This window comes from Canis lupus, chromosome 34 (assembly GCF_048164855.1).
Source record: "Canis lupus baileyi chromosome 34, mCanLup2.hap1, whole genome shotgun sequence".
NCBI classification, from domain to species: domain Eukaryota; kingdom Metazoa; phylum Chordata; class Mammalia; order Carnivora; family Canidae; genus Canis; species Canis lupus.
In genome coordinates this window covers 30,099,959-30,124,948 of record NC_132871.1, presented here as the reverse complement: position 1 = coordinate 30,124,948, position 24,990 = coordinate 30,099,959, and the positions used below count along the sequence as shown (strand labels likewise).

General features: G+C 34.3%; 1 protein-coding gene across 5 annotated transcripts in view; it reads left to right on the top strand.

Annotated features, from left to right (window-relative positions):
• GALNT13 (polypeptide N-acetylgalactosaminyltransferase 13) overlaps window positions 1-24,990 on the top strand; it is a 542,562-nt gene that overhangs the window by 232,235 nt on the left and 285,337 nt on the right. For 4 of the 5 annotated variants that reach the window (XM_072811435.1, XM_072811433.1, XM_072811434.1 and 1 more), the window contains one exon: window positions 19,481-19,649. In XM_072811435.1, the coding sequence (XP_072667536.1) occupies window positions 19,481-19,649 (169 nt within the window). Of the gene's footprint in view, window positions 1-14,986; window positions 15,140-19,480; window positions 19,650-24,990 lie in introns of those variants that run through there. The other variant, XM_072811436.1, reaches the window with a different exon arrangement.

Here is a 24,990-nt window from a genome sequence, read left to right as displayed (position 1 = left end):
ATTCAAGATAATGAAGCTATATATCTAATAATTATAGGGGTGTGATAAAAAAACAAACAAACAAACAAACATATCCACCATTTGCAGGTTTCCAGCCAGAAGAAATGTGCTCACAGGCTGGAACAATGAATCCAGAATAAGAACCAGATACATTTGCAATTATGTATTAAATTGATTTAATGTGATGTAGTAAAGTTTGCTCTTTTATATTTTGTTGTAGATCTGTGTCCAATGAAAAATATGAAAATAAAATTACTATCTAAAGGTACTTTATATTTCCTGCAGAAATAATTATACAATTATTAGAATCATTTTGTCTGGAATAACATATTTGGAAATGTAGACTGCCTATGCTTTGTCACAACCCAGAAAACCATGGTATTCGGGAGTAGTGAAATATATACATTATTTTGTTAATACAATATATCCCTCACTTGTAGGGAAAATTTAATTATTTTTAACAAATATGAATTCTCTGAATTAACATGGAGAATGATCAGCTCAGAATTAAAGAGGAAAATTTTAAATCAGTAACCGTAAGATTAAGTTAATTTGATTAAGAAAAAGAGAGATTACTGTGCTCTAAGACTTATTCAGTGGAATTTGATGCCTTTAAATTGACTTTAAATATACAGCATAATTTCAGCTAGATCAGAGACTGTGAACTGAGTTTTGAATTACTATTGAACACATAATTAAAGTAACCACTTTAAAAGAAATGCTACATACACTTTTCTGGAGAGATTTTGGACAGATATAGGACTCTGTGTGTGTGTGTGTGTGTGTGTGTGTATAAATAGTACAAAATCGGAGCTTCTGCTGCCTTGGTTTTATCAAGGCTTCACTCAAACTGGGCAAACGTGGAAGTTATTTAAGCTTTATGTATTTTTTGTGTTTCCCCTTCCATAAAATTGGGACGATGGTAAATAGTGTCCACCCCATATACTTGTTATGCTGATTAAGTGACAATATATGTAACACATTTAGAACAGTGCATAGCACAGGAACACAATTTAAGTACTAACTGTTTGCTTTTTTTATTGTTTTTATTGGACATTAGCCCAAGTTTTCATTGGAAACTTTCTAGTAGTACTTATAAGAATGAATAATGTGGAAAGAAATGGAAACTTTTGGTGGGTAGAGCAGAACTAGAGAATGTATATTATACGATGTAAGAAGCACTGGAGTGAGATTTTTTTTCTCTCTTGTTCACTGATATATGCCAAGTATCCCAAATAGAGTCCGGCATAGAGAAGTCAATAGATGCTTGTTGAATTGAATTGACATTGCCATGAAGATACGATTCCCACATGTCCAACACTTATGAAAATTAAACATCCAATTACATGAGAACAATTATAACTCAACATGTAATACGCATGAGAAAAGAATTTGAAATTGCTTCGTGAACTACTGTCCCAAACTTGAAAAATGAAATCTGCATGAAGTAGATAATTTGGACGTAGGAAAAAAAGGCTACAAAATGCCTTGATAATAAGTCAGTGGCATCTGATAGGACAAAAAAAAGATGGCAATAATTTACATTAGCTGAGGAAAAAATGGGAGGAAATGTAAAAACTCTGAGGAAACAAATTTTTGTTGATCAGGGAATTCCTTAGTTCTATTCTATGAGGAACGTATCACACTGGACCTTGCACAATTAAACTTGGCAAAATTTGGTTTCATCTTCCTCACTTCCTTTTTGCTAGTCTATATGGTTAAAAAATTGACCAATATGAATGGAATTTCATGAAATGATTATCATGAAAACTAAACTTTTAATTCTGTCTTGGACCTCCATATATAGCTTGCTTTAAAGTCTTAGGATTATCTCTTTATATGAGCAGAATGACTTTACATAATGGTCCCAGATGCTTCATTACAAAAGAGGTAATGAACCTTCTTCAACACCTCAAGCTGAGCATCCGTGACTGCTCGTCAGTGAGTGAGCAAATTATGTCAGTTAATCGGCAAGGAAAGAGCAAGTTGCTGCTATCATGTGATTCTGTTTAGTTTCCTGTGATGCTTAATATGAAAAGGAACTTTACCCATTGTTCTATCTTTTCTATTCTCCCATCAGTCTGTTTTTCCTGAGACACATATTCTTACTCTTTAAGTTATCATGAACTATTGGTAAGACCATGGATGATTTGTAAGATTGACTTGCACACTGAACTCAACTTTATTTCGTAAATAGCTAATGCAAAGAGATACTCTGGATCTAAGCAATTCTCTATTCAAAACTTTTGTGCATTCAGGCAAAACTGAATTTCCAATCTTGATATATTGTGAGTCTATAATTTTAAAAGATATGCAGGGTGTGGGTTTTGATGAATGCAAGTTAATATGGCCATGCATATTACCTGTCCAGTTTTTTCACCCAACTGATCTCTCACTGGAGAGTTCATGAAATAGGAGAGCACATAGGAAAAATGGGGCCGGAGTGAAGAAACAGAGCTGAAGGAAACAATATCTAAGGGTGAAATGTGAAATATCTAAAAAGTGAAATGCTTTTGCTATGCTATAATGGAAGATGAACTAAAATTTGATCAATAAGCAATCTTAAAGGCCACTTCTAAAAGAACACTCTTCTTATAGTTGCACTTAAAAAAAAAAAAACATTTTGAATTCACTGAAGTAGTTTTACCTTGGTGTGCTATAAAATAAGAAAAAAAAAAGGATTCAAATTGGTTCAGTGATGCAAAAGAGTAAATATAAAATAACTGTGAAAATATAACAATATAATGATAGATGTTAAATTAGTTGTCCCTTCCCAGTAGCATGAATAAAGAGCTATTAACCATAAATTGCAATGGAATTACCTATTGGATGACAAAACCCCCCATATAAAGAGATTTTAAAGCTGTTTGCTAAAGTGACTACTACTACTTATTCCTATAGAAAACCAGATTCATTACTAACCATCAGCAGTGAACTATGTCAGAGTAAACTACTTTTTTCTACAGGTTAAAATAATTAAAAAAAAATACCTCAAAAGGTTCATGGTTATCTGGAAAATCAAGTTTAAGTGCATAATCTCCATAAACAAATTTAACCTATTGTGATAGGCTTATGTAGTACACAACTTAAATTAGCAATGCATACATAATGAAAATTAAACAGTTTCATATGTAGTTATGAAAAGGTGAAGATGAAATCATCAAATATGAAAGAAAAGAGTAGAATCAGGCAGCCCGGGTGGCTCAGCGGTTTAGCGCCGCCTTCAGCCCAGGGCCCGGTCCTGGGGTCCTGGGATTGAGTCCCACATCGGGCTCCCTGCATGGAGCCTGCTTCTCCCTCTGCCTGTGTCTCTGCCTCTCTCTCTCTCTCTGTGTCTTTCATGAATGAATAAATAAATAAAAATCTTTTTTAAAAAAAGTATTATCAATAAGATATTTTAAATATTACACAAAAAGTCTATATATTGGTATGTGTTCATGTGTGTGTTTATATAATTTTGCATAAATATAAGCATATATATGTGTATATATGTGCATATATATACTTATTCTATAAACAGGTAGAATGTTAAGGATTTTAAGAGGAAACTATAAAGAAGAAGAAAGAGATTACTGCTTATCCTCAGACTCGAAAGACTGTTATTTTACATTGGTTCACTAATTTAATCTGTAGCTTGTCTAGGTAAGTATCCAAAATATGCCTTTAACCTTATGATATAACCAAAAGTCCCTTTAAAAAACAAAAAAATAAAAACAAGGCTTAGATAATAAAAGCCAGGGTCTACCTGACAATATTTCATGTAGTTCTGATGAGTTTTAAGAATGATTATGTTCATTTAGACATGTACCTTGCTGAAAGTTGAGCATCTTGATTTTTATGACACTTAAATATTAGAATTATCATATATATTTGGCTCAGACAGTAAATGCTTATTAAGTGAGTATTGACTTAGGTCTTGGGTACTTTGAATGGTTGTGTTTCTGAGTTATCTGGATACTTTAAAAAGGACAAATATACATATTTGGATACTTTAAAAAGGATATATATATATATATATATATATATGATGGATTTCTGAAATTTTAATGACCTTTTTACACTATTCAGCTAACATCCTATTTAATTTTTTGACTAATATAAAATCTTTTTTTATTATGGCATATTATTAACATCCTGGTTGCTTTTATTATTCACTAACAGAAAATGCCCAAAGGTAATAGAAAATCAAAATTCAGTTAAGTTAATGTTAAGTGATAAGATTTATAATAACTATGAATAGCTACAAAGATCAGCAGCTGGTTTATGCAGGTGGCCAATAAACTGTTGGAATGTCCAAAACATAAACATAAGGGGTGGCAGTAGGGGGCAGGTAGTGATTAGATATGGGAAGGCTGAGGTTAGCTTTTAGTTTGGGTAGAACATTGGACTTTTTTTTCTTCCAGTAGAAATTTCCTCTATGAAAAAAATAATTATCAAAATGATACATTTCACATGATGGGGCCCCTTGTAGCAAATTTACATCATTTAATTTTGATGTATTGAAATTATTGCTAGGGCTTCTGAAAAGGATCTGATTTAAAGATCAAGGAATCAGTTAGGTAATAGGAAATCTGAGTCCATTACTGGACAGATAAATTGAAGAACTGATATAATTTCATTTTTATAAATTTACTGATGAATCATATAAGCTTTCTTTCAGGATTATATCTGATCATTTAGAACTGTAAACCTTACAAACCTTCATTGACCTATTGATGTTTTTAGTGCCATAGAAACTGGCAGTATTTTAACCTGACTTGAAGGAATACATTCGGATTGATATTTAGAATAAATATTGATATTTAGAATAAAACAAATTGTGCTTTCATGATTCCACTCTATGTGTTCACTATTCTAAACTTCCTTTTCCAGGTTTTGTATTCCACACAACCCCACTTAACTACACCTCATCAGAATTCACGTATATATATATATACAGTTCACATATATATACCTCAACATACCTTTTTCTATGAAATGTGACAATGTTATTATCACAATACACATCTACCACTTGAACCTAATCCTTATTTCTGACCTAAGAAATCCTATACATTAACTTTTTCTTTTTCCTGATATTATACCATTAAGAATAATCAGTAAGAGGATCAACCCCATGCTCAGCACTGTGAGGTGAATACTTGAATGAAATAGTATCTGTATAACAGCCAATGAACCAACAATGTCAACAAACAACTATTTTTTGACAGCAAGAAGAAATGCATGCTATGATTTATTTATTGACAATGATTTCCAGAATGTACTATATGCACCTCAAGGATGCGGTAGAAAACGAGAGTATTAGAATTATTTTATTTTTTTTAAATGTTTTACCTTACTTGAAATGTTCTATTTTTGGTTTGCTGTAATACCTTTATTAGTCATTAACAGATAATCATAATATATTACAGATATATAGTCATATATTTTTTAATTGGTTGGAGAATATGACACCAAAAAATGTTGAAGACTTTTAGGAAAGCATGTTAGGGAGTTTAACTGAAAAGTAGAATTGAATATAAAGAAAATGATGGGTTAAGTGCTTATTAGAGTGGTTATTAGAGTGGTTTAACTATAAACTGTATCATGTAAGTGGGGTATCCACTACAGTTCTCACTTACTTTTCTAAAAATTTTTATCAACAGGAAATAGATGTACACTTCAGCAAGTAGCCAAGGAAAGTGTAATACAATAACTATTTACACAGGAGTCAATAGAGATTAGATAAAACAAGGAATGGTTGGTTGTACCAGGGGTTAAGTCATCACTACTCCTAGACCTTGAATGGAAAGGGAGAAGGCAATTATATGAGCTAATAAAAAAACCTCATACCTTTTTGCAGAGGGTCACCTGACAGAGACTGTGGCCTTTGGTGTGGGGACAGATGATGTCTATTTTCCAAGGAAGAACCAAAGGAGTAGATATCTTGACTTTATTTTTTGCCACCCTCTAAACTCTTACTGGTTACTCCCATTGGCCGGATCCAATCTGAAGCCAGAGAAGGAAGTGCACAGATATAGTCCATACAGGACAGCCTCCTTGGGTATAGTTTGAGAAAGAGAGTGGAGTGTGGATATGCAAGAGAAAATTGAAAATTTCTGCATTCCATTCCTCTTTATTCTTGGCATCTTTTCTTTTCCAGATGAAAAAAAATGTGTCTCTAATACAAGGGATACATGAATCCCATCACCTACCATAACCTTATGACTTGATGTCAGTTTAGTCGTATCCCCAAATAAAATCTAAAATGTTGGCAAACCTCAGTACTCTTTATGTAAGATAATCTAGGGGGAAAAGTGAGGGAAGAAATTCTTAATTAACATAAAATATAGCTTCCTTAGTCCTATTACTTATGTAACCTCTCATATGACCTTAAATGACAATTGTATATTCTTTTAAGCTACATCCATTCAATGTGTATTCTAAGCTCTGTCAGTGACTGGGCTATAGTATTCTTTATCTGGTGATATGATCTTGGGGTATAAGCCTTTGATTGCTTCTGCCTTGATTGGATTTCTTCATTATTCTGTTACCTGACCTTTTATAGAAGTGAGGCAATCTAGAGAAACCTCTAGGTTCCAGAAATAGTTCTTGCCTCCATTGTGTGGCAGCAATCTGATTTCCTATTCTTAAATAGCATCAATCACCTCAACCTCAATGATTGTAGTCCCTTTCTCTGCTAAATTGAAGAGCTTGAGGAGTTTATGATGGCCTGAGGGCATACTCACTTTCCAATTTAACAGAGATTGTGTTGTCTAGGGGAAGCATTTCTTCTGTGGAAACTAGGGCACTTCTCCTATTTGCTGAAAGAAGCTACTCTCACTACCTTCCTTAGTTTCTGGACTTGTGCATTTTGACAGCAGGAGAGATGGCATGTGTTGGATAATGGTGTAAGGTCTATAACATCTGGTGGGACGCTGTCCCAAATCCACAAGATTTTGTCATTCTAAAGATGCTACAGCAGTCTTTAGCAGATTATTCCATTCTATCAGATCTGCTACTTGTAGATGGTGAGACCAGTGGATTTGGGGGTGAGCTCATGGACACATTTCTTTTGTTGCAAACTACTTCCCTTTGTCTGAAGTAAGATTATGTCAGAATCCAAAGAAAATAGGGATTTTGTAAGCCTACAAGTCATGATGCTGACAGAATTGTGACCAGAGAAGAAAGATTCCAGATATGTCTCTTCCTGCAAGAAAACATATTTTCCCATAGTGATAAAAGGAGTCAAGTAGAACCAAGGTCATACCGGTTAGGCAGAAGGTGTCATATGAATGGCTTTGTGTTGTCTTCTGCTATCAGCACACTGGTTGGCCATAAGCAGATCAACCATGAAGAGAATTTCATGTTGTCAAACCTGGCCCCTTGTGTTATCCTGACCTACTAGTATCTTTCCCATTGAGCAAACACTTGGATTAACAAAAATGAAGACTCATAGCTATAGAACAGATAATTTTGTGCTTCTGATTATTGAGGTCCCTCTGCAGTGTCAGCCTTCTCTGGAAGATTAAATGGGACATGAATATCCATATTTTATACTCTTTCGAAGGGGACCACTCCTATACTTCATCAGAACTTCTTGTCATCAACTGTCCAATTGGGTTCTTTTAAGTCCCTTACCAGTGGCCCAACTTGTCAGCTACTGCTCGAAGATTAGTGTAGATCATGACCTCAAGCTATCTCTCCCTTTAGGCTGGGCAAGGGGGTAAGGGGGTGGGTAAAGTGGGTATATTTTTACAAACTTGATGAATCATATGTGTGATGATATATCAATGCTGGGAGTTTATCATTGTGTATCTTAAGAACAATTTATATTAAATATTGGGCTATGTAAGGGGCTTCTTTAAAATGACCATTGTTATGGTGTCTGGGTGGCTCAGTTGATTACAACATCTGACTTCTGCTCAGGTCATGATCTCAGGGTCCTGGGATAGAGCCCTGTGCCAGGCCACACTCAGTGGGGAGCCTCCTTCTCCCTCTCCCCTCTCTCTCTCTGCCCCTCCCCCTGCTCCTGCTCTCTCTGTCTCTCAAATAAGTAAAATCTTAAAATAAAATAAAATGACCATTGTTCCACTGAAATGTGCCTTTACAGAGGGCTTCCCGAAGCAGCTGACAGCCTAAATTGTTGCTTTTGCTTCCAAAGAATTTTTTTTTTTTTTTTTTTGGCAGTGTAGGCAGAGGTAGGAAGATGGGATTTCCTACTTAAATCTCAAACTAAGGCTATTACTAGAGCTATTGCAAGATGAGGGCCTTTTAAATACTTTTAATGAGGAAGCTCATTCTTAATGTAGACGGAAATAATTTCATATTTCAGCATTATTTTATTACCTCAGTGAACACTTTAAACGCTGGGCCAATTGTTTCCAGGAAACACTTCTGACTCTAACATGTGCCAAACAACCTCTTACTGTATGTAAGAATAGCTCTAGCTTAATAGATGTGTACAACGTTTTTTAAGGATTATGAAAAACAAAGTAAAACATTTTATACTAATATAGGAATTTGCTTTTTCCTAAAAACAAACCAAGAACTTTGCTACTTGTCTTTGCTCAGCTACTAAATGTTTTCCTTATCTGTAAGTTATACTGAAGCTCCTGGAAAGAACTTTCCAGCCGGGGAAAAAAAGCATAATTCTTTTTGGGTGATGTATCTGTTTTTCACCTGTTTTTCATCACTCATTTCATACAGTGAGAAGCTTTCCTTCCTTCAGGAACTCCACCCAACACTGATCCCTCCTTTTTCATGTCGCCATTATCTACTGACTTTACTTTGAACCTGTCACTGTCACAGCAAGTTGTGTCTCTCTTCACTGAAGCCAGATTTCTGATTAATATGGACTGAAATCGCCTTACGAGGCAATGGACTGCTTGAGAAAATACAGATAATTCAAAAGAAAGGATGTAAAAGCTCTCCTAATCTAATGAATAGCTACTAATCTTCACTGTTGACAAGGACACATACATCATGGAACTTAATTTTTTATAGAAATGGGCATTTTGTAACATTCGTCCATGATCTCTTTTTCTCATTTGATAATAATATGAACATCTTCCATATCATTAAATATTTTTGTCTAGGAAATTTTTGATTATTGTATGGTTTCATTATATATAATACAGCTTATAGTATTTACTGCGTGTGCATATGCGTATACACAGGGAGAGAATATACATTTATTTTCACCTGCATGTACAGACACATAATACGACTTTAATCACCTATATTGGTAAAACATTGGACATATCGTATCTATACTTCCTGAGAATATAATTTTTTTAAAAGAATTCTTGAGTTAAAGATTATAAGCTATGTTTCATTTTCTTGTATAAAGCATTATAGGAAGGTGTGATATGGGCACCCACTATAGTACTTATGTGCATTGACATATAACATTCATTCATTCATTCATTCATTCATTATGTTTCTAAGTTAACTGAGGTATAATTGACAAAAATCTTTTAGATTTATGATGTACAATGTGGTATTTGGGGTTTTTTTGTTGTTTTTTTTGGTTGTTTTGTTTTTTAAAGATTTATTTATTCATTCATGACAGACACAGAGAGGGGGAGAGAGAGAGAGGCAGAGATACAGGCAGAGGGAGAAGCAGGCTCCTCGCAGAAGCCGGATATGGGACTCGATCCTGGGATCCCGGGGTCATGACCTGAGCCGATGGCAGCTACCCACCCAGCGTCCCTACAATGTGGTATTTTAATATATGTGTCTCCCATCCAAGTACTAACCAGGCCCGACCCTGCTTAGCTTCCGAGATCAGATGAGATTGGGAGCATTCAGGGTGGTATGGTCTTAGAAACTAATTAACATATCTGTCACCTCACATAGTTCTGCTTTTGTTTTGTTTTGTTTTGTTTTGTTTTTTCCCCTATGGTGAGAACATTGGATCTACTCTTTTAACAAATTTCAAGTATACAAAATAGTATTATTTTTAAAGTTTTAATTTAAGTTCTAGTTAGTAAACTAGAGGTTTTTCATTTTTTAAATACCACAATCTCTTCTACATATCTCTCAGATGGGAAAAACTTCTATTTTAACTCCTCTGTTCATCAGTCTTTCCATAGAACTAGGTTGTCTGAAAGCCTTCTTCTACCTTTTTCAACTTGTTCACTGATGAATGAATAGTACCAGGCACTGGGACCCAAAGCTCGCAGTGGTCTCTTCAGCCTGTTGCTCCTCTGGTACTTACATTGGCTTCTCTTGGTCTCCCACATTGAATTCTTTCTGGTTATAAAACCCAGTGTCATGGGACGTCTGGGTGGCTCAGTAATTGAGCGTCGTCTGTCTTTGGCCCATGGCATGATCCTCAGGTCCTAGGATCAAGTCCAGCATCCAGCTCCCAGTGGGGAATCCGCCTCTCTCTCTTCCTTTTTCTGTGTGTCTCTCATGAATAGATAAATAAAAAATAAAACCTAATTTAAAAAACAAACAAACAAAAAACAGTACCAGCACCGATTTGAGGTAAAATGCATTGGTGAGTCTTCATAGACTAAAGGGGAAAGAGCAAAGTGCATTAATAAAAATAACACTACTATGTATAATAGATAGGTCCAAAATCCCAACTGTTTAGCAAAATATAGTTGTTTTTCTTTCATGTAAATTATGCAACATATGTACCTTATCAGTCAGTGGCTCTCCTTGAAGTGGTGATTCACACCCCCATGTTGCTGTCTTCTTATTTTGGCTCTACTGTTTTCTTTACTTTCTTTCTTTCTTTTTTGGCGGGGGAGGAGAGAGGGAGATAGAGAATCTTAAGCCGGCTCCATACCCTGCGTGGACCCTGATGCAGGGCTTGATCTTACAACCCTGATATCTGAGCTGAAATCCACAGTCAGACACTTAACAGACTGAGCCACCCAAGTGCCCCAGCCCTGCTGTTTTCAACGTGGCTTCCGGAATTGCTGTATTGAGGGAAAGAACATCAAGAATCACTAGGCCTGGGTTTGGATCATATCATGTCTGTCCTCAGTTACAAGATGCATTTAGCTGCAGAGGAGGCTGGGGAATGCAGTATGGGCTATGTGCACAGGTAGGAGAGAAAATGGACTCAATAGTTAGACGCTCTGCCATAACATGTGAACAGGTAGGGATAATTAACTATTATAATAGGATAATGGAGTAAGGTAAACGAGCTATAAAATCATAGAGGAGAGAATATTTACCTTTCCTTAAAGTTGATATTGGTGAACAGGGACTATTTTGGTCATCAGGAATAGAAGAAATTTCCCAGCCAAAGGAAATATGGAAAGTTAGAGGTGATAAAAAGAATAATTCCTATATAGCATGGTTAATATGTTTCTTCATTAAATTTCTGCCACTTTTTCAAAACATATTTTCAGAGAAATTTGTAAGGATGGATGCATAAGGAAGTATATTAATTGAATCACGATTTATAATAGAAATTATTGACACAACATAAATGTTCAGTGAGAAAGGATTGGTTAAGTAAATCATGGTATAGCCAAGCTATGGCATATTTTGCAGCCGATAGAAAGTAGGTATGGATTTACATATTTATTTAGAAAGATTCCCACAATTGCTTTTCAAAGGATAAAAATGAGCATTCATAATGATGACCATGCTAAATGAAATGATAAAATTCTGTGTGCTTGAATGATTCTATTTTAAATAGTATGTCTCTGTGGAGATTAATCATTCAAGCAGGAGTTTCAATGATTGTTCATTTTCTTTTTTTAATTTTTTTATTTTTATTTATTATTTATGATAGTCACAGAGAGAGAGAGAGAGGCAGAGACATAGGCAGAGGGAGAAGCAGGCTCCATGCACCGGGAGCCCGACGTGGGATTCGATCCTGGGTCTCCAGGATCGCGCCCTGGGCCAAAGGCAGGCGCCAAACCGCTGCGCCACCCAGGGATCCCTGTTCATTTTCTTTTTCATAATGCCTACCTACCTCCCACTCTGTCTCTCTCTCATCTTTATCTCTCTCATCTTCTTTTCTTTTAAATGAGCATATATTATCATACAAATTATATATTTTTATTTAAAAATAAAAATTGGTTGGAAAAAATTTTAAAGTTTTAAAAATAAAAAATTGGTTGGAAAAAATTTGGTTGGAAATCAGTGACCCTTCAGTTCTGCAGATGATCTCTCACTTAGCTATCTGATGAAACTACTACCTTATTAATGCTTAATGGGAGGCACCCTCCTGGGAAACAGTAGCTAATGTCTGCTGGACTTGATCTAGTCAAGGGCTTGCTATTTACAACTTTCTTGCCACATAAAAATCTAGTTGCTGAAATGTAATGGACAGAAATCAGAACACCATGTAATGGCTAGGATAAAAAGTAAAAAAAATGTTATTGCCAAATGTGTCAGATTCATAAAAGGTGTATATAGATCTTCTTCAAAGAGATAGTAGGTGAATTGCTATTTATACATTAAACAGAATGAATTTGATTGTTAAATATATATTCAGCGTTTGTTATTATATTTAAAGTCTGTTACTGTTTCGAACAGAAATACGCCTAAGTAAGTAAATATAAAGTTCCTTGTTCCTAAACAAAAATTACCCTTGACAAATTCAGGGTCTTTAGAATTAGCAAACAAGCATGGCCCAGGGAACTGTGGGGAGAAGACAAAATAGTTTGATGGTGGAAGTGTGGTCCCACTGCTGGTTTGATTTCCTCATCTCTAACTCTACCACAAACACATTTAGGATTGATGAGAAAAAAAAATGCTGTCTTAGAGAAATTGATTGATTAGCAATGAAGGATCAGTATTCAAAGGTGGGAGAGACTGAAAGTCAGAGTTTTAAATTTATTACAGTTGACAATTAGACGATAAAAGTGAGAGAAGAGCTATATTGCCACCAAAAAGAATGTTTTTAAAGGCAAATATACGGAAATGATCAACTAAGTAAATTTGAAAATGTAAATGCGATTTGAAGTAATTCCCTGGAGAGCATGGCACATGGAATAGCATTAGGCTTTGGTTCAATATGATGCTTTTACTAACATACATCGTGTATTACTGTGTTCTTTAACCAAATAAAGTTATTACTCTAAAATCAACTTAAGGGGGCGCATGGGCAGCTCAGAGGTTGAGCATCTGCCTTTGGCTCAGGTTGTGATCCCAGGATCCTGGAATCGAGTCCTGCATTGGGCTCCCAGCAGGGAGCCAGTTTCTGTTTCTGTCTGTGTGTCTGCCTCTCTCTCTCTGTGTCTCTCATGAATAAATAAAATCTTATAAATAAATAAATAAATAAATAAATAAATAAATAAATAAATAAATAAGTCAACTTAAGCAGCACCTGGATGGCTCAGTCCATTTAAATGTCCAGCTCTTGATTTCTGCTCAGGTCATGATCTCTGGGTCCTGGGATTGAGCTGCGGAACAAGCTCTGTGCTCAGCAAGATTCCACTTGGGATTCTCTCTCCCTCTCCCTCTGTTCACCAACTTCCATGGATCATGTGCTCTCTCTCTCTCTCTGAAATAAACAAATAAATAAATAAGATATATATAAAATAAATAAGCAAATTTTTTCTCACTTAGTAACTTTTTTCTAGATACAGACTGTCTTATCTCTCTTTTTGCAAATAAACAATGCTCTTTGTTAAGGGGACATGTCTGCAATTGAAAAAAGTATGTTCATAATACAATGTACATAACCAATAATGAAATTAATATGTAGTATCCCATTGATAGATTGATCAGTTTGTTTGTTTATATTTAGGTAGTTATCCTCCTTAGCAATAGGAATTCTAAGATAAAAGTAAATCTCCTTAAAATCTTTGCAACGTGAACTATGTTTAAAAAATACAAATGCACATATATGTAAAGATTCTGCTTTTATATTTCTACAAGCTTTACAATGTCATTTTGACTGAGCTTAATCATTATTTTTTAATGATTTCACCATATAATTAGGGAAAAAATGACTTACAGCACAGTATATTACTTTTGCAGTTCAAACCAGCTTTGGAATCGGGACATTTCCATTCATATTCAAATTAATAATCATGAAATCAAAATGTAGATTTTGTTGCCTTTTGTGTTACATTTGCCTGTTAGAGCAGAAAAGTTAAATAAATAATGATGCTTCATTTTTTTTAAAGTTTGGCTTTGGGGGACATGATATTGTGTGGATGTCAGTGGTCTTTTTTTCTTTTTTAAGCTACATAAAGGAGAGAAATGAACAGGTTAGAAAAAAATAGGAGTTGCTTTTTAAACAAATTACAGATCAGAGATAAACTACATACCCAATCCCTTAATCTGTCCCATTTCCTATTTATATTAATTGAAGGAAAAATACTGGCTTGTCTAGCAAGATGCATTCTTCCAAGTAACACTCAGAAAAAGAAAAAGGCTAGTTCTATATTGTAATTACTTAGCATTCTTTTTCTTTTTTGCTTGAACAAGGTGAAAAATGTCAGTAGATCTGCTCATGCAAAAGAAAAGAAATATAAAATGTCAAACATGCATTCATTAGAGGTTATTATAGAAAAAAGTATTTAACATTAGGGAGGAAACACTTAACCTGATACACATTAAGTTGTTACCTATTCTCCTCTAAGAAAATGAGAATAATTAAGGAGAATGATTATAGGTGCTGCTAACTGGTTCTAAGTTTAAGGATACTGTTTATGACAGTTTTGTTTTTATTGATGTTAATTCTATAACATGATCATACTTACTACCACTGACAAAACTATTGTCTTGAGAATGTTAGGCAAAGCAAATGGCTGTACCTTTGAATATATTGCAAAATCCAAGTACTTTTGTGTGCCTTAACTTGATCTTCATGCCATAAGATGCTGAGTGTCACATTTTTCCACTTGAAATAAATGTTAACTCCTGACTGCTTCCTAGACTTGGTAGCATTTTGTGGACTCTGGTGCATTTTTTTCTGCAATGTGATATACACCTGTTGGAGTGTATAGAGGGAATTTATTTATTTTTTATTTTTTTAAAGACTTCATTTATTTATTCATGAGACACACAGAGAGAGGCAGAGACACAGGCAGAGGGAGAAGCAGGCTCCCTGCGGGGAGGCCCACATCGAACTCTATCCCCGGGGTCACAGGATCACGACCTGAGCCAAAAGCAGATGGTCATCCATGAGCCACTCAGGTGCCCCTATAGAGGGAATCTAAAAGAAATGTGAATGGTGAGTTGATTTCTTAATTTCTAAGAATTCTTGACCTCAAATTCTTTAATCACTTTTTTATTTTCTGAAGGACTTTTAAAATTTAAGAAAATTTTTGAACAGCTCTTTTAATGTTATTTTTCCCTTGAGCTCTTTGCTCTTTTAAAATACCATGTACATATGCATGTATTTACATATGTATTAATTCATATCACGTTAGTTTTCAAAAAGTTTTTCTTCTCTCTTTCCATAACTGCCATCATTTTTATGAGGAAAAAAAAGCAACTTTAAATGGTGTGTTCCTAGTCTTCTCTTGTCGGTTACCTTGCCCAAGTCCTGCTCAGTCCCTTAACTGAGGGATCCCTGGGTGGCTCAGAGGTTGGGCGGCTGCCTTCGGACCAGGGTGTGATCCTGGGGTCCCGGGATCGAGTCCCACGTCAGGCACCCTGCTTCTCCCTCTGCCTGTGTCTCTGCCTCTCTCTCTCTGTGTGTGTGTGTCTCTCATGAATTAATAAATAAAAATAAATAAAAAAGTAAAAAAAGAAACCTTAACTGATTGTTGAATTGAATAATGGGAACTTGTTGGCAGCATGACAACTGGCTGTGTTTACCCCAGAAAGGAATTCCAAAGGCATTAAGGACAGAAATAAAACAAGGAATTTGGATATATGTGGCGATACAGAAAATGAATAATGTACTGCACACACACACACTTAAACACACACACACACACCCAAACCGACTTTCTTGAGAATTTTATGCCATTTCTCCAAAACAGAGATGATAGGCATATGAGGTATAATGCAACAGCTGATGACAAGAATGATATTTAAATATATACATTTTATTACTAAAAGAGTGAATTATTAAAGAAATGAAAATTGAAACAATACTAAGATATAATTATTTTGCCTATCATTTTGGGGGGGAAGATAATACTATACAATGCTGACAAGAGAATGGAGAAAGTAGTGCTCTGATTTTCTGCAATAAGGAATTGCTAACTGGTAAAACTTTTTGGAGATTAATTTGAAAATACATCTTGAAGTTCAAATATTGCATAACCTTTGACTCAGCGATACTATGTTTATAAATGTACCATATGTACTAACACAAGTCATACAAAAATGTATGCACAGGAGTATTTGCTGAGTGAGTGTTGAGCTTTAGCTCTAGAATCAGACAGACCTGAGTTGTAATTACCACTTCATTACTTTATTTTTTAATATAGATATTTTTTATTGGAATTCAATTTGCCAACATATCATAACACCCAGTGCTCATCCCATCAAGTGCCCCCCTCAGTGCCCGTCACCCAGTCACCCCCACACCCCGCCCACCTCCCCTTCCATCACCCCTAGTTCGTTTCCCAGAGTTAGGAGTCTCTCATGTTCTGTCTCCCTCTCTGATATTTCCCACTCGTTTTCTCTCCTTTCTCCTTTATTCCCTTTCACTATTTTTTATATTCCCTGAACGAATGAGACCATATAATGTTTGTCCTTCTCCGATTGACTCACTTCACTCAGCATAATACCCTCCAGCTCCATCCACGTCGAAGCACATGGTGGGTATTTGTCGTTTCTAACGGCATTACTTTCTAGATATGTGAGCTTAGGCAAGTTACATAGCATGTCTAGATTTCACTATCCTTTGAGAATTGAATGAAATGATGTCTATAAAGTGTGTAAGAAAGTGTTTGGCACCTCATGAGTACTTGAGAGATGTTTATTAGTCTTTGTAATGAAGATAATATTGTTATAAATATTATGCAGCATCATTTATAATAGTAAAGATCTGAAAACAAGCCCCCTATTCAACTGGGATATCAGTTAAATAAACTTAGGTTTATTGAATAGAATACAACAAAGCCACTAAAAAGAATAAGATCAATCTATGTGAAAGTAGAGGCAAGAAATACTTTGAAAAAATAAAGTTTTAGTATTAATAGTATTATTCCATGTGTGTGAAAAGACACAAATATATTTTGACTAGTCTATATCAACAAAAAGAGGGAAAAGCATATGAACCAACATATTAATAGTGGTTATCTCTGGGAAGTGGACTAATGAGCCATTTTTATTTTTTCTCTGTTATATTTTTTGAGATATTTAATGTTTTTTAAGGTCATTCTTTATTGTCTGCAAAAGTAAAAAAAAAAAATTGTCAGAAAAAAATTAATCCTGCTTTTCTGGCATTAAGGATACAGACCAGAATATGTCATCTATCTGTATGTATGGAGATATAAAGATATATTCATATACTTTATCTATCTATAGACCAGTGTATGTCATCTCTCTCTCTATAGATAGATAAAGTATACATATGTGTCTATATCTCCTATACATACAGATAGATGACATATTCTAGTCTGTAACCTTAATTAAAAAAATAGGACACACATATAAAATATTAATGGTAAGTAGGTATCATGTAGCCTGATATGTTCTTCATTTGAAAGTTATAGAGAACTATGGAAATTCATTAACAATTTTTGTGGTATCAGTACTTGAAAAAGAAACCCTAGGAATGGAAGGAACCTCAATACTTCTCTGAATCCAGCATCTCAGCAAGAGCACAAATTCACTGAAAGCCAACTCCACTAACTTCATCTGATTTGGGGGATAATAAGCTACTAACTCCGAAAGTAAAATATTGCTGTTAGAATTTTATTTCTTAAATTGATTAAAACGTGTTCTCATAAAATTCCTGCCATCATTTCTACTTTTGCTTCATAAACTGAATGAGGCTCTTTAGAAACTTTCTTTAGATGATAGCTTCTTAAATAGTTTCAAGTTGGAAACACGTAATTTTTTCATTTAAAATTTTCCCCAATTCTTATTATTTTCCTGTGTATCAGAGGGTTTCCAGGCTTATTACCTTCTTGGTGCTCATATCTGAAGGTTCTCAGAGACACTTATTCTCCTTTATAGTCTGACTCATGCCATTCCAAAGTCAGGATAACCTTTCACAGGGAATAGTCAGCTGGGTGATCCAACTGTTTATTATTAGTCCTAGCAATATCAGGCTTGGTATTCTCTAACTATAAACATCAAGGAAGACAAAAGTTTGTTTACTATTTTCTAGTTTCAAGCCTATTTTATTATTTTGGAATTTGTATTTTTATGAAGTATAATAATTTACAAATTATTTTGACAAGCTTTATATCCTTTATAAATTTTGCAAATTTTTAAGGCAATCTGGATCCAAATATTTGCCCTATTAAGTAATGTGGGAAGCTCATTTCAGTACAATTAATGTGTTAGGAACTATGAAATAACAACACATTGTAAGAGTCAAGACGAGACCACATTCCTTTCATTTTAACTTAACATCATTATGAAGAGTAAATTAAGGGTTGACTAGATTTTTAAAATTATATATTAACATACATACACACATATGCATGCAAACACTCACACACACATTGAAACATGTACGTTAGAGCAAAAAGGGACATTAGTGTAGTGATAACTTGTAGGGCAATGACCAAAACATCAGCCTTATATGGGATCCTAAGTTCTCTTAATAAATAATCAAGCCTAGAATTTTGTTGTGAAGTTCCACTTACCGGGCACATAGTTTCAAATTCAACTTGACATTTGAAATTACATGTCACCACTATGAAAGTCCTTGTATTTTTTGAAAATGCTTTGACAGGGAGTCAAATTGCAATTGAGATGAAGGATTATCAAAGTTGCTTGCTTTTATAAAGATGTAGTGGGAGGAGAGACATGTAAAATATCAAAACATATAGTTGAATGTGAGAATAAATTTATCTTGGTATATTTTCAAAAGTTCTCTTTTATTTTGTACAACTTTGTCTGCCCAGTATCCAAGGTCATCCCCTCTCTAATAATTTTATTTAAAAAAATATGACAGATGGCACGCCTGGGTGGCTCATCAGTTGAGCCACTGCCTTTGGCTCAGGTCGTGATCCCCGAGTCCCGGGATCGAGTACCACATTGGCTCCCTGTGTGGAGCCTGCTTCTCCCTCTGCTTGTGTCTTCACCTCTCTCAGTGTGTGTCTCTCATGAATAAATAAATAAAATATTTTTTAAAAAATATGACAGAAAAGTTTTAAGATTTGGGGTTTGACTTGCTTAATTATTAAATCTTAATGATTAATCAAGTCATATAATATTTCTTCACTTAAAAGACAATACACAACATTGAGATAATGGATTAAAATAGGCGTTTCATTAGTGTAGTGTATGGTTTGTAAGTAAGCAATAAAGACTGGATGTTTATATTATTAAGCCAGTGTATAAATAATAGATTGTAGAATCTAATCTAACACATGAGTTTATTCAGTTCATTATCTGTATGTTTGTATGTGTGTGTATACCTGTGTGTGTCTTACAGCTGTTATTTCAAGAAATCAAGAAGGGCCAGGAGAAATGGGAAAGGCTGTGCTGATTCCTAAGGATGACCAGGAGAAAATGAAAGAACTGTTTAAAATCAATCAGTTTAACCTTATGGCCAGTGATTTGATTGCCCTTAACAGAAGTCTACCGGATGTAAGATTAGAAGGGTGAGTTTACATGTGTTGTATAATCTTCTATATTAGTAATCTCTATATCTCACAATATCTCAGAACGTCTGGATCTCTGGGGTTCTGAATACCTGGGCCATAGCAGGGATGTACTGTGCATGCATATAATGAGAAATATGAACTATTTTCTTTTCTAGGAGAGAAAAATAGTTTACTTGCAAAGACATTGCAGAATATGCAGCCTAACAGGTTTCTTTCCATGAGATCTTTTTGCTTTGCTTTGTTTTATCTTGCCAAATACAGAGTAAACGTGCTTTTTGATAGGTTATTTGCTTGCCTGTTTGGAAAGTTCTTATACTTCATGTTGAAAAACTATGTGCTTTGCTATTCCAGTGTAAAAATGGCCAATTGCCTGTATGATTCTTTGACCCTTAAACATTATTTCTTATGGATTCCAGCAATTTATGGTACTATTTATAATTAGAATGTTCAGTTATCAGCCATGGAAGAAATATTCACTTGGAAATAATGATACTGCTTGCAAAATGATGTTGACAAATTCAGCTTGTTTGTGATTAACTGTAAGCCATGCTCTAGATAGTTGAACATATTTTAAGTGGGTATAATAAAAATCAGAATATTTAGTGGCAGTATTGTCATCCTAGTAATCTAGTATTATAAAGCAAACTCTTGGTGCTTAGAAAAGATATGTCCTGAGACCTTTGAAGATCTCCAACTTTACAAATATGCTGCAGACCCCATTTCTATGTGAATAGAAGTTGTTTCTTTAGATATGTAATGACTTTCTCCATATAGAATAAAATCACAATTAATGCAAATAATGTTTGCCACCTATAAAGCGTTCGTTATAAGTAGCATAGTGATGTTAACATCATATTAACTAAATCTGATTTTTTTCCTTTCTAAATTACTTCAGATAAGACCAAAATAGAGTAATCAAATCTTGTTGAGATGGTGGGGCTGGATTGTCAGAGGCTTGATAGCTAAGTAACTGGTTTTGTACACCCTTGTATGCTTTTGAAATGTCTCTCAAAAAAAAAAACAACACATAACTATAGACATCTTTGGCTTCTAGCAAATGACTGAAACATTGAATATTACATTTGTGCATTCCAAAGACCTGTATCATTTTACAGGTAGTTATGTCAATATTTGTATGTTTGTACATAGACACGTTTAAGATATGCAGTAAGCATATTCTTCTAAATAATTTTGAACATTTTAGATGTTGTTTATACTATTATAATAATGCATTTCTTGCTTTGTTTTATATACCATGTTGTGATAAAATGGATAAATGTGATACCTATTCAGGAAAAACATATAAACACTATTTCGGATTTTTAAGAAATCCTCATTTTTAACTCTAAGAACACAAATTTTATATCAGATATGGGATAATTAAGGTAACAGCTGCTTGTATACAGAACAATCACTTTAAGAAAAGAAGGAAAATCTTCACTAAGCATCATTTAAAATATTTGTGGCCAATGGTATTTCTTCTTTTAAGAGTCACTTAGTAAATTAAGTACTTAAGTAATTAAGCCTTAAAATATGGAACAAATTAGCATTTTAAAATGGAGAACTCAAATGGGTTACCATAAAAGTTACATAAAATGCAATATTTATACTGGTTTTCTTTATTTACTTATTTGGTGTGTCTGTGAGTTAGACACATCTTTGTAACAAGAATTTCTGAACACCACATGCCTTTCTTTTAAGATGAGGTGTGATTGATGTATAAGATTATATTCATTTCAACATAGTAATATAATATTTGCATACACTGTGAAATGATCACCACAATAAGTCTAGTTAACATTTATTACCATACAAAGTTACAAAACTTTTTTCTTATGATGAGAACTTTTAAGATTAACTCTTTCAGCACCTATCAAATTTGCAACACAGTATTATTGGCTATAATGATCTTGCTGTAAATTATATTCCTGCGACTTACTTATTTTATAACTGGAAGTCTGTACCTCTTGACCTCATCCACCCATTTCTCCCAGCCCCCTTGCAACCACCAATCTCTGTATTAGTTTTGTTTATTCATTTGTTTTTTAGATTCCTCTGTAGGAGAAATCATACAGTGTTTATCTTTTTCTTTTTTTTTTTTTTCTTTTTCTGACTGATTTTTCTTAGTGTAATTCCATAGAATTCCATCCATGTTGTTGCAAATGGCAAGACTTGATTCTTTTTTATGGCTGAGTATTCCATTGTATATATACCACTTATTTATTCATTAACCATTGATGGAAGCTAAGGATATTCCATATTTTGGCTATTGTAATAATGTTGCAATGAACATAAGGGTGCATATATAACATCAAAATTTGTATTTCTGTCTTCTTTAGATAAATACCCAGAAGAGGAATTTCTGTATCATATGGTATAGTTCTATATTTAATATTTTAAGGAACCTCCATACTGTTTCCCATAATGGCTGTTCCAATTTACATTCCTACCAGCAGTGCATGACAGTCTTTTTTCTCTACGCTTTTGCCAACACTTATTTCTTGTCTTTTTTATGGTAGCCATTCTGACAGTTTTGAGGTGATATCTTCACTGAGGTTTTTCTTATTTTTAACTTTGGAATCAGATCCAAAAATTCATCACCAAGATGGATGTCAAATAACTGATAGCATTTGTTTTCTTCTAGGACTTTTATGGTTTCAGGTCTTAGCATTCCGGTCTTTAGCCCATTTTTAGTTAATTTTACATTGAGTATATAGCGGTCTAATTTCATTCTGTTGCTTGTATCTCTCCAGTTGTTCTAACACCATATATTAAGAGACTATCTTTTCCTCACTGTATGTTCCTGCCTCCTGTTTCATAAATTAATTGGCCATATATGCATGAATTTATTTAGGGACTCCCTCTTCTGTTCCACTGATCTATGGGTCTGTTTTTATTTCAACACCATGCAGTTTGGTTGCTAAAACTTTGTATATACATGGAAATCAGGGAGCATGATGCCTCCAGCTTAGTTCTTTCCAGATATTGCTTTGGTTTTGGGGGATCTTCTGTGGTTCCAGATAAATTTTGAGATTGTTCTATTTCTGTGAAAAAAAAGGCATGTAATTTTGAATGGAGATTGCATTAAATCTATAGATTACTTTGAGTAATATGGACATTATAATAATACTAATTCTTCCCATCCATGAGCATGGAGTATCTTTCTAGTTATTTGTGTCTTCAATTTTTTAATCATTACCATAGTTTTCATTGTACAGGTCTTTCATCTCCTTAAATTAAATTTATCAAATTTGTTCCTAAGTGTTTTATTCTTTTGGGGACAATTGTAAATGGGATTGTTTTCTTAATTCCTCTTCCTCATAGCTTGTTGTTAGCGTATAAAAAAACAACAGATATTGTATATTGATTTACTATCCTGCAACTTTACTGAATTAGCTAATTGAATTAGCTTATCACGTTTAAGAGTTCTTTAGGACTCTTTAAGGGTATTGTGTACAAAATTTTGTCATCTATGATTAGTGAGTTTTACTTTTTCCTGTCCAATTTGAATGCCTTTCATCTCTTCTTCCTTTTCTTCTCCTTCTTCCTATTCCTCTCTACCCTCCTCCTTCTGCTTCTCCTTTTTCCCAAATTGCTCTGGAAAGTATATCCAGTGCTATGCTGAATAAAAGTGGAGAGAGTGGGAATCTTTGTCATTTTCCTAGATATAGAGCAACAGCTTTTCACCAATCAGTATGATATTAGCTGTGGGCTTGTCAAATATGACCTTTAGTATGTTAAGATATATTCCCTCCATACCCATTTTGTTGAGCATTTTTATTTTAAATGGATGTTGAACTTTATCAAAGGCTTTTTCTGCATCTATTGAGATGATCATGTGAATTTTTTATCCCTTATTTTGTTAATGTGGTACGTCACATTGATTGATTTGCAGATGTTGAACCATCCTTGCATCCCAGAAATAAATTCCACTTGATCATTATGCAAAACCATTTTAATATTGAATTGAGTTTGCAAATAATTGTTGAGGATTTTGCATTTATGCACATCCTGGGTTTTGACCTATAATTTTCTTTTTTTTTTCTTTTAAAGATTTTATTTATTTATTAATGAGAGACACACAAAGAGAGAAAGTCAGAGACACAGGCAGAGGGAGAAGCAGGCTCTTTAACCATTGACTTTTTATTTATTTATTTACTTACTTACTAATTTATTTTTTACATTTTTAAAATTTAAATTCAATTTGCCAACATATAGTATAACACTCAGTGCTTATCCCATCCCATCCCTCCTCAGTGCCTATCACACAGTTACCCCATCCCCCTACCTACCTTCTCTTCCACAACTCTTTGTTTGTTTCCCAGAGTTAGAGTGAGTTTCTCATGGTGTGTCTCCCTCTCTAATTTTTCCCACTCAGTTCCCCTCATTTCCCTCAAAATTCCTTTCACTATTTCTTATATTTCACTGTTGACATTTTATTTTATTATTTATTTATTTTTAAAGATTTTATTTATTTATTCATGAGAGACACAGAGAGAGAGGCAGAGACATAGGCATAGAGAGAAGCAGGCTCCCTGCAAGGAGCCTGATGTGGGGTTTGATCCCAGACCCCAGGATCATGCCCTGAGCCAAGGCAGATGCTTAATTGCTGAGCTACCCAGGCATCTCAGGTGTTGACATTTTAATTATAATGTGTCTTGGTGTTGATACCTTCCAGTGGACTTTTTTAGAGTCATTGGATTTCCTGGATCTGGTTATTTGTTTTCTTCCTCAGGTTAGAGAAGTTTTCAGCTATTCTTTCTCCATATAAGTTTTCTGCTCCTTTGTCTCTTTATTCTCCTTCTGGGAACCCTATAATGCAAATGTTTTTTGTTTGTTTGTTTGATGTTGTCCTATTGGCCCCTTAAGCTATCTTCACTTTTTCAAATTATTTTTTTTTTCTTTTTGCTACTTTACTTTGTTGAGTTCTAATGCCCTGTCTTCCAGATCACTAATCCTTTTCCTGCTTCATCTAGTCTGTTGTTGAAAACTCTTGTGTACTTTTTAGTTCAGTTATCTTATTCTTCAGCTCTGTGACGTCTGATTGGTACTTTCTTATATTTTACTGTTATTGTCAAAGTTCCATTATTCTCCTGAGTCCAAGAGCATCCTTAGAGCATTACATTGAACTGTTTATCAGGTAAATTACTTATCTTCCTTTCTTTAAGTTTTTTCCCAGGGACTTGTTCTTTCATTTGGAACATATTTATCTGTTTCCTCATTTTCCTTGATTCTTTGTGTTTGTACCCATCTATTTAGAGAAACACCTACCTCTTTCAATCTTTCCTTGATTCTTTGTGCTTGTACCCATGTATTAAGAGAAACACCTACTTCTCCC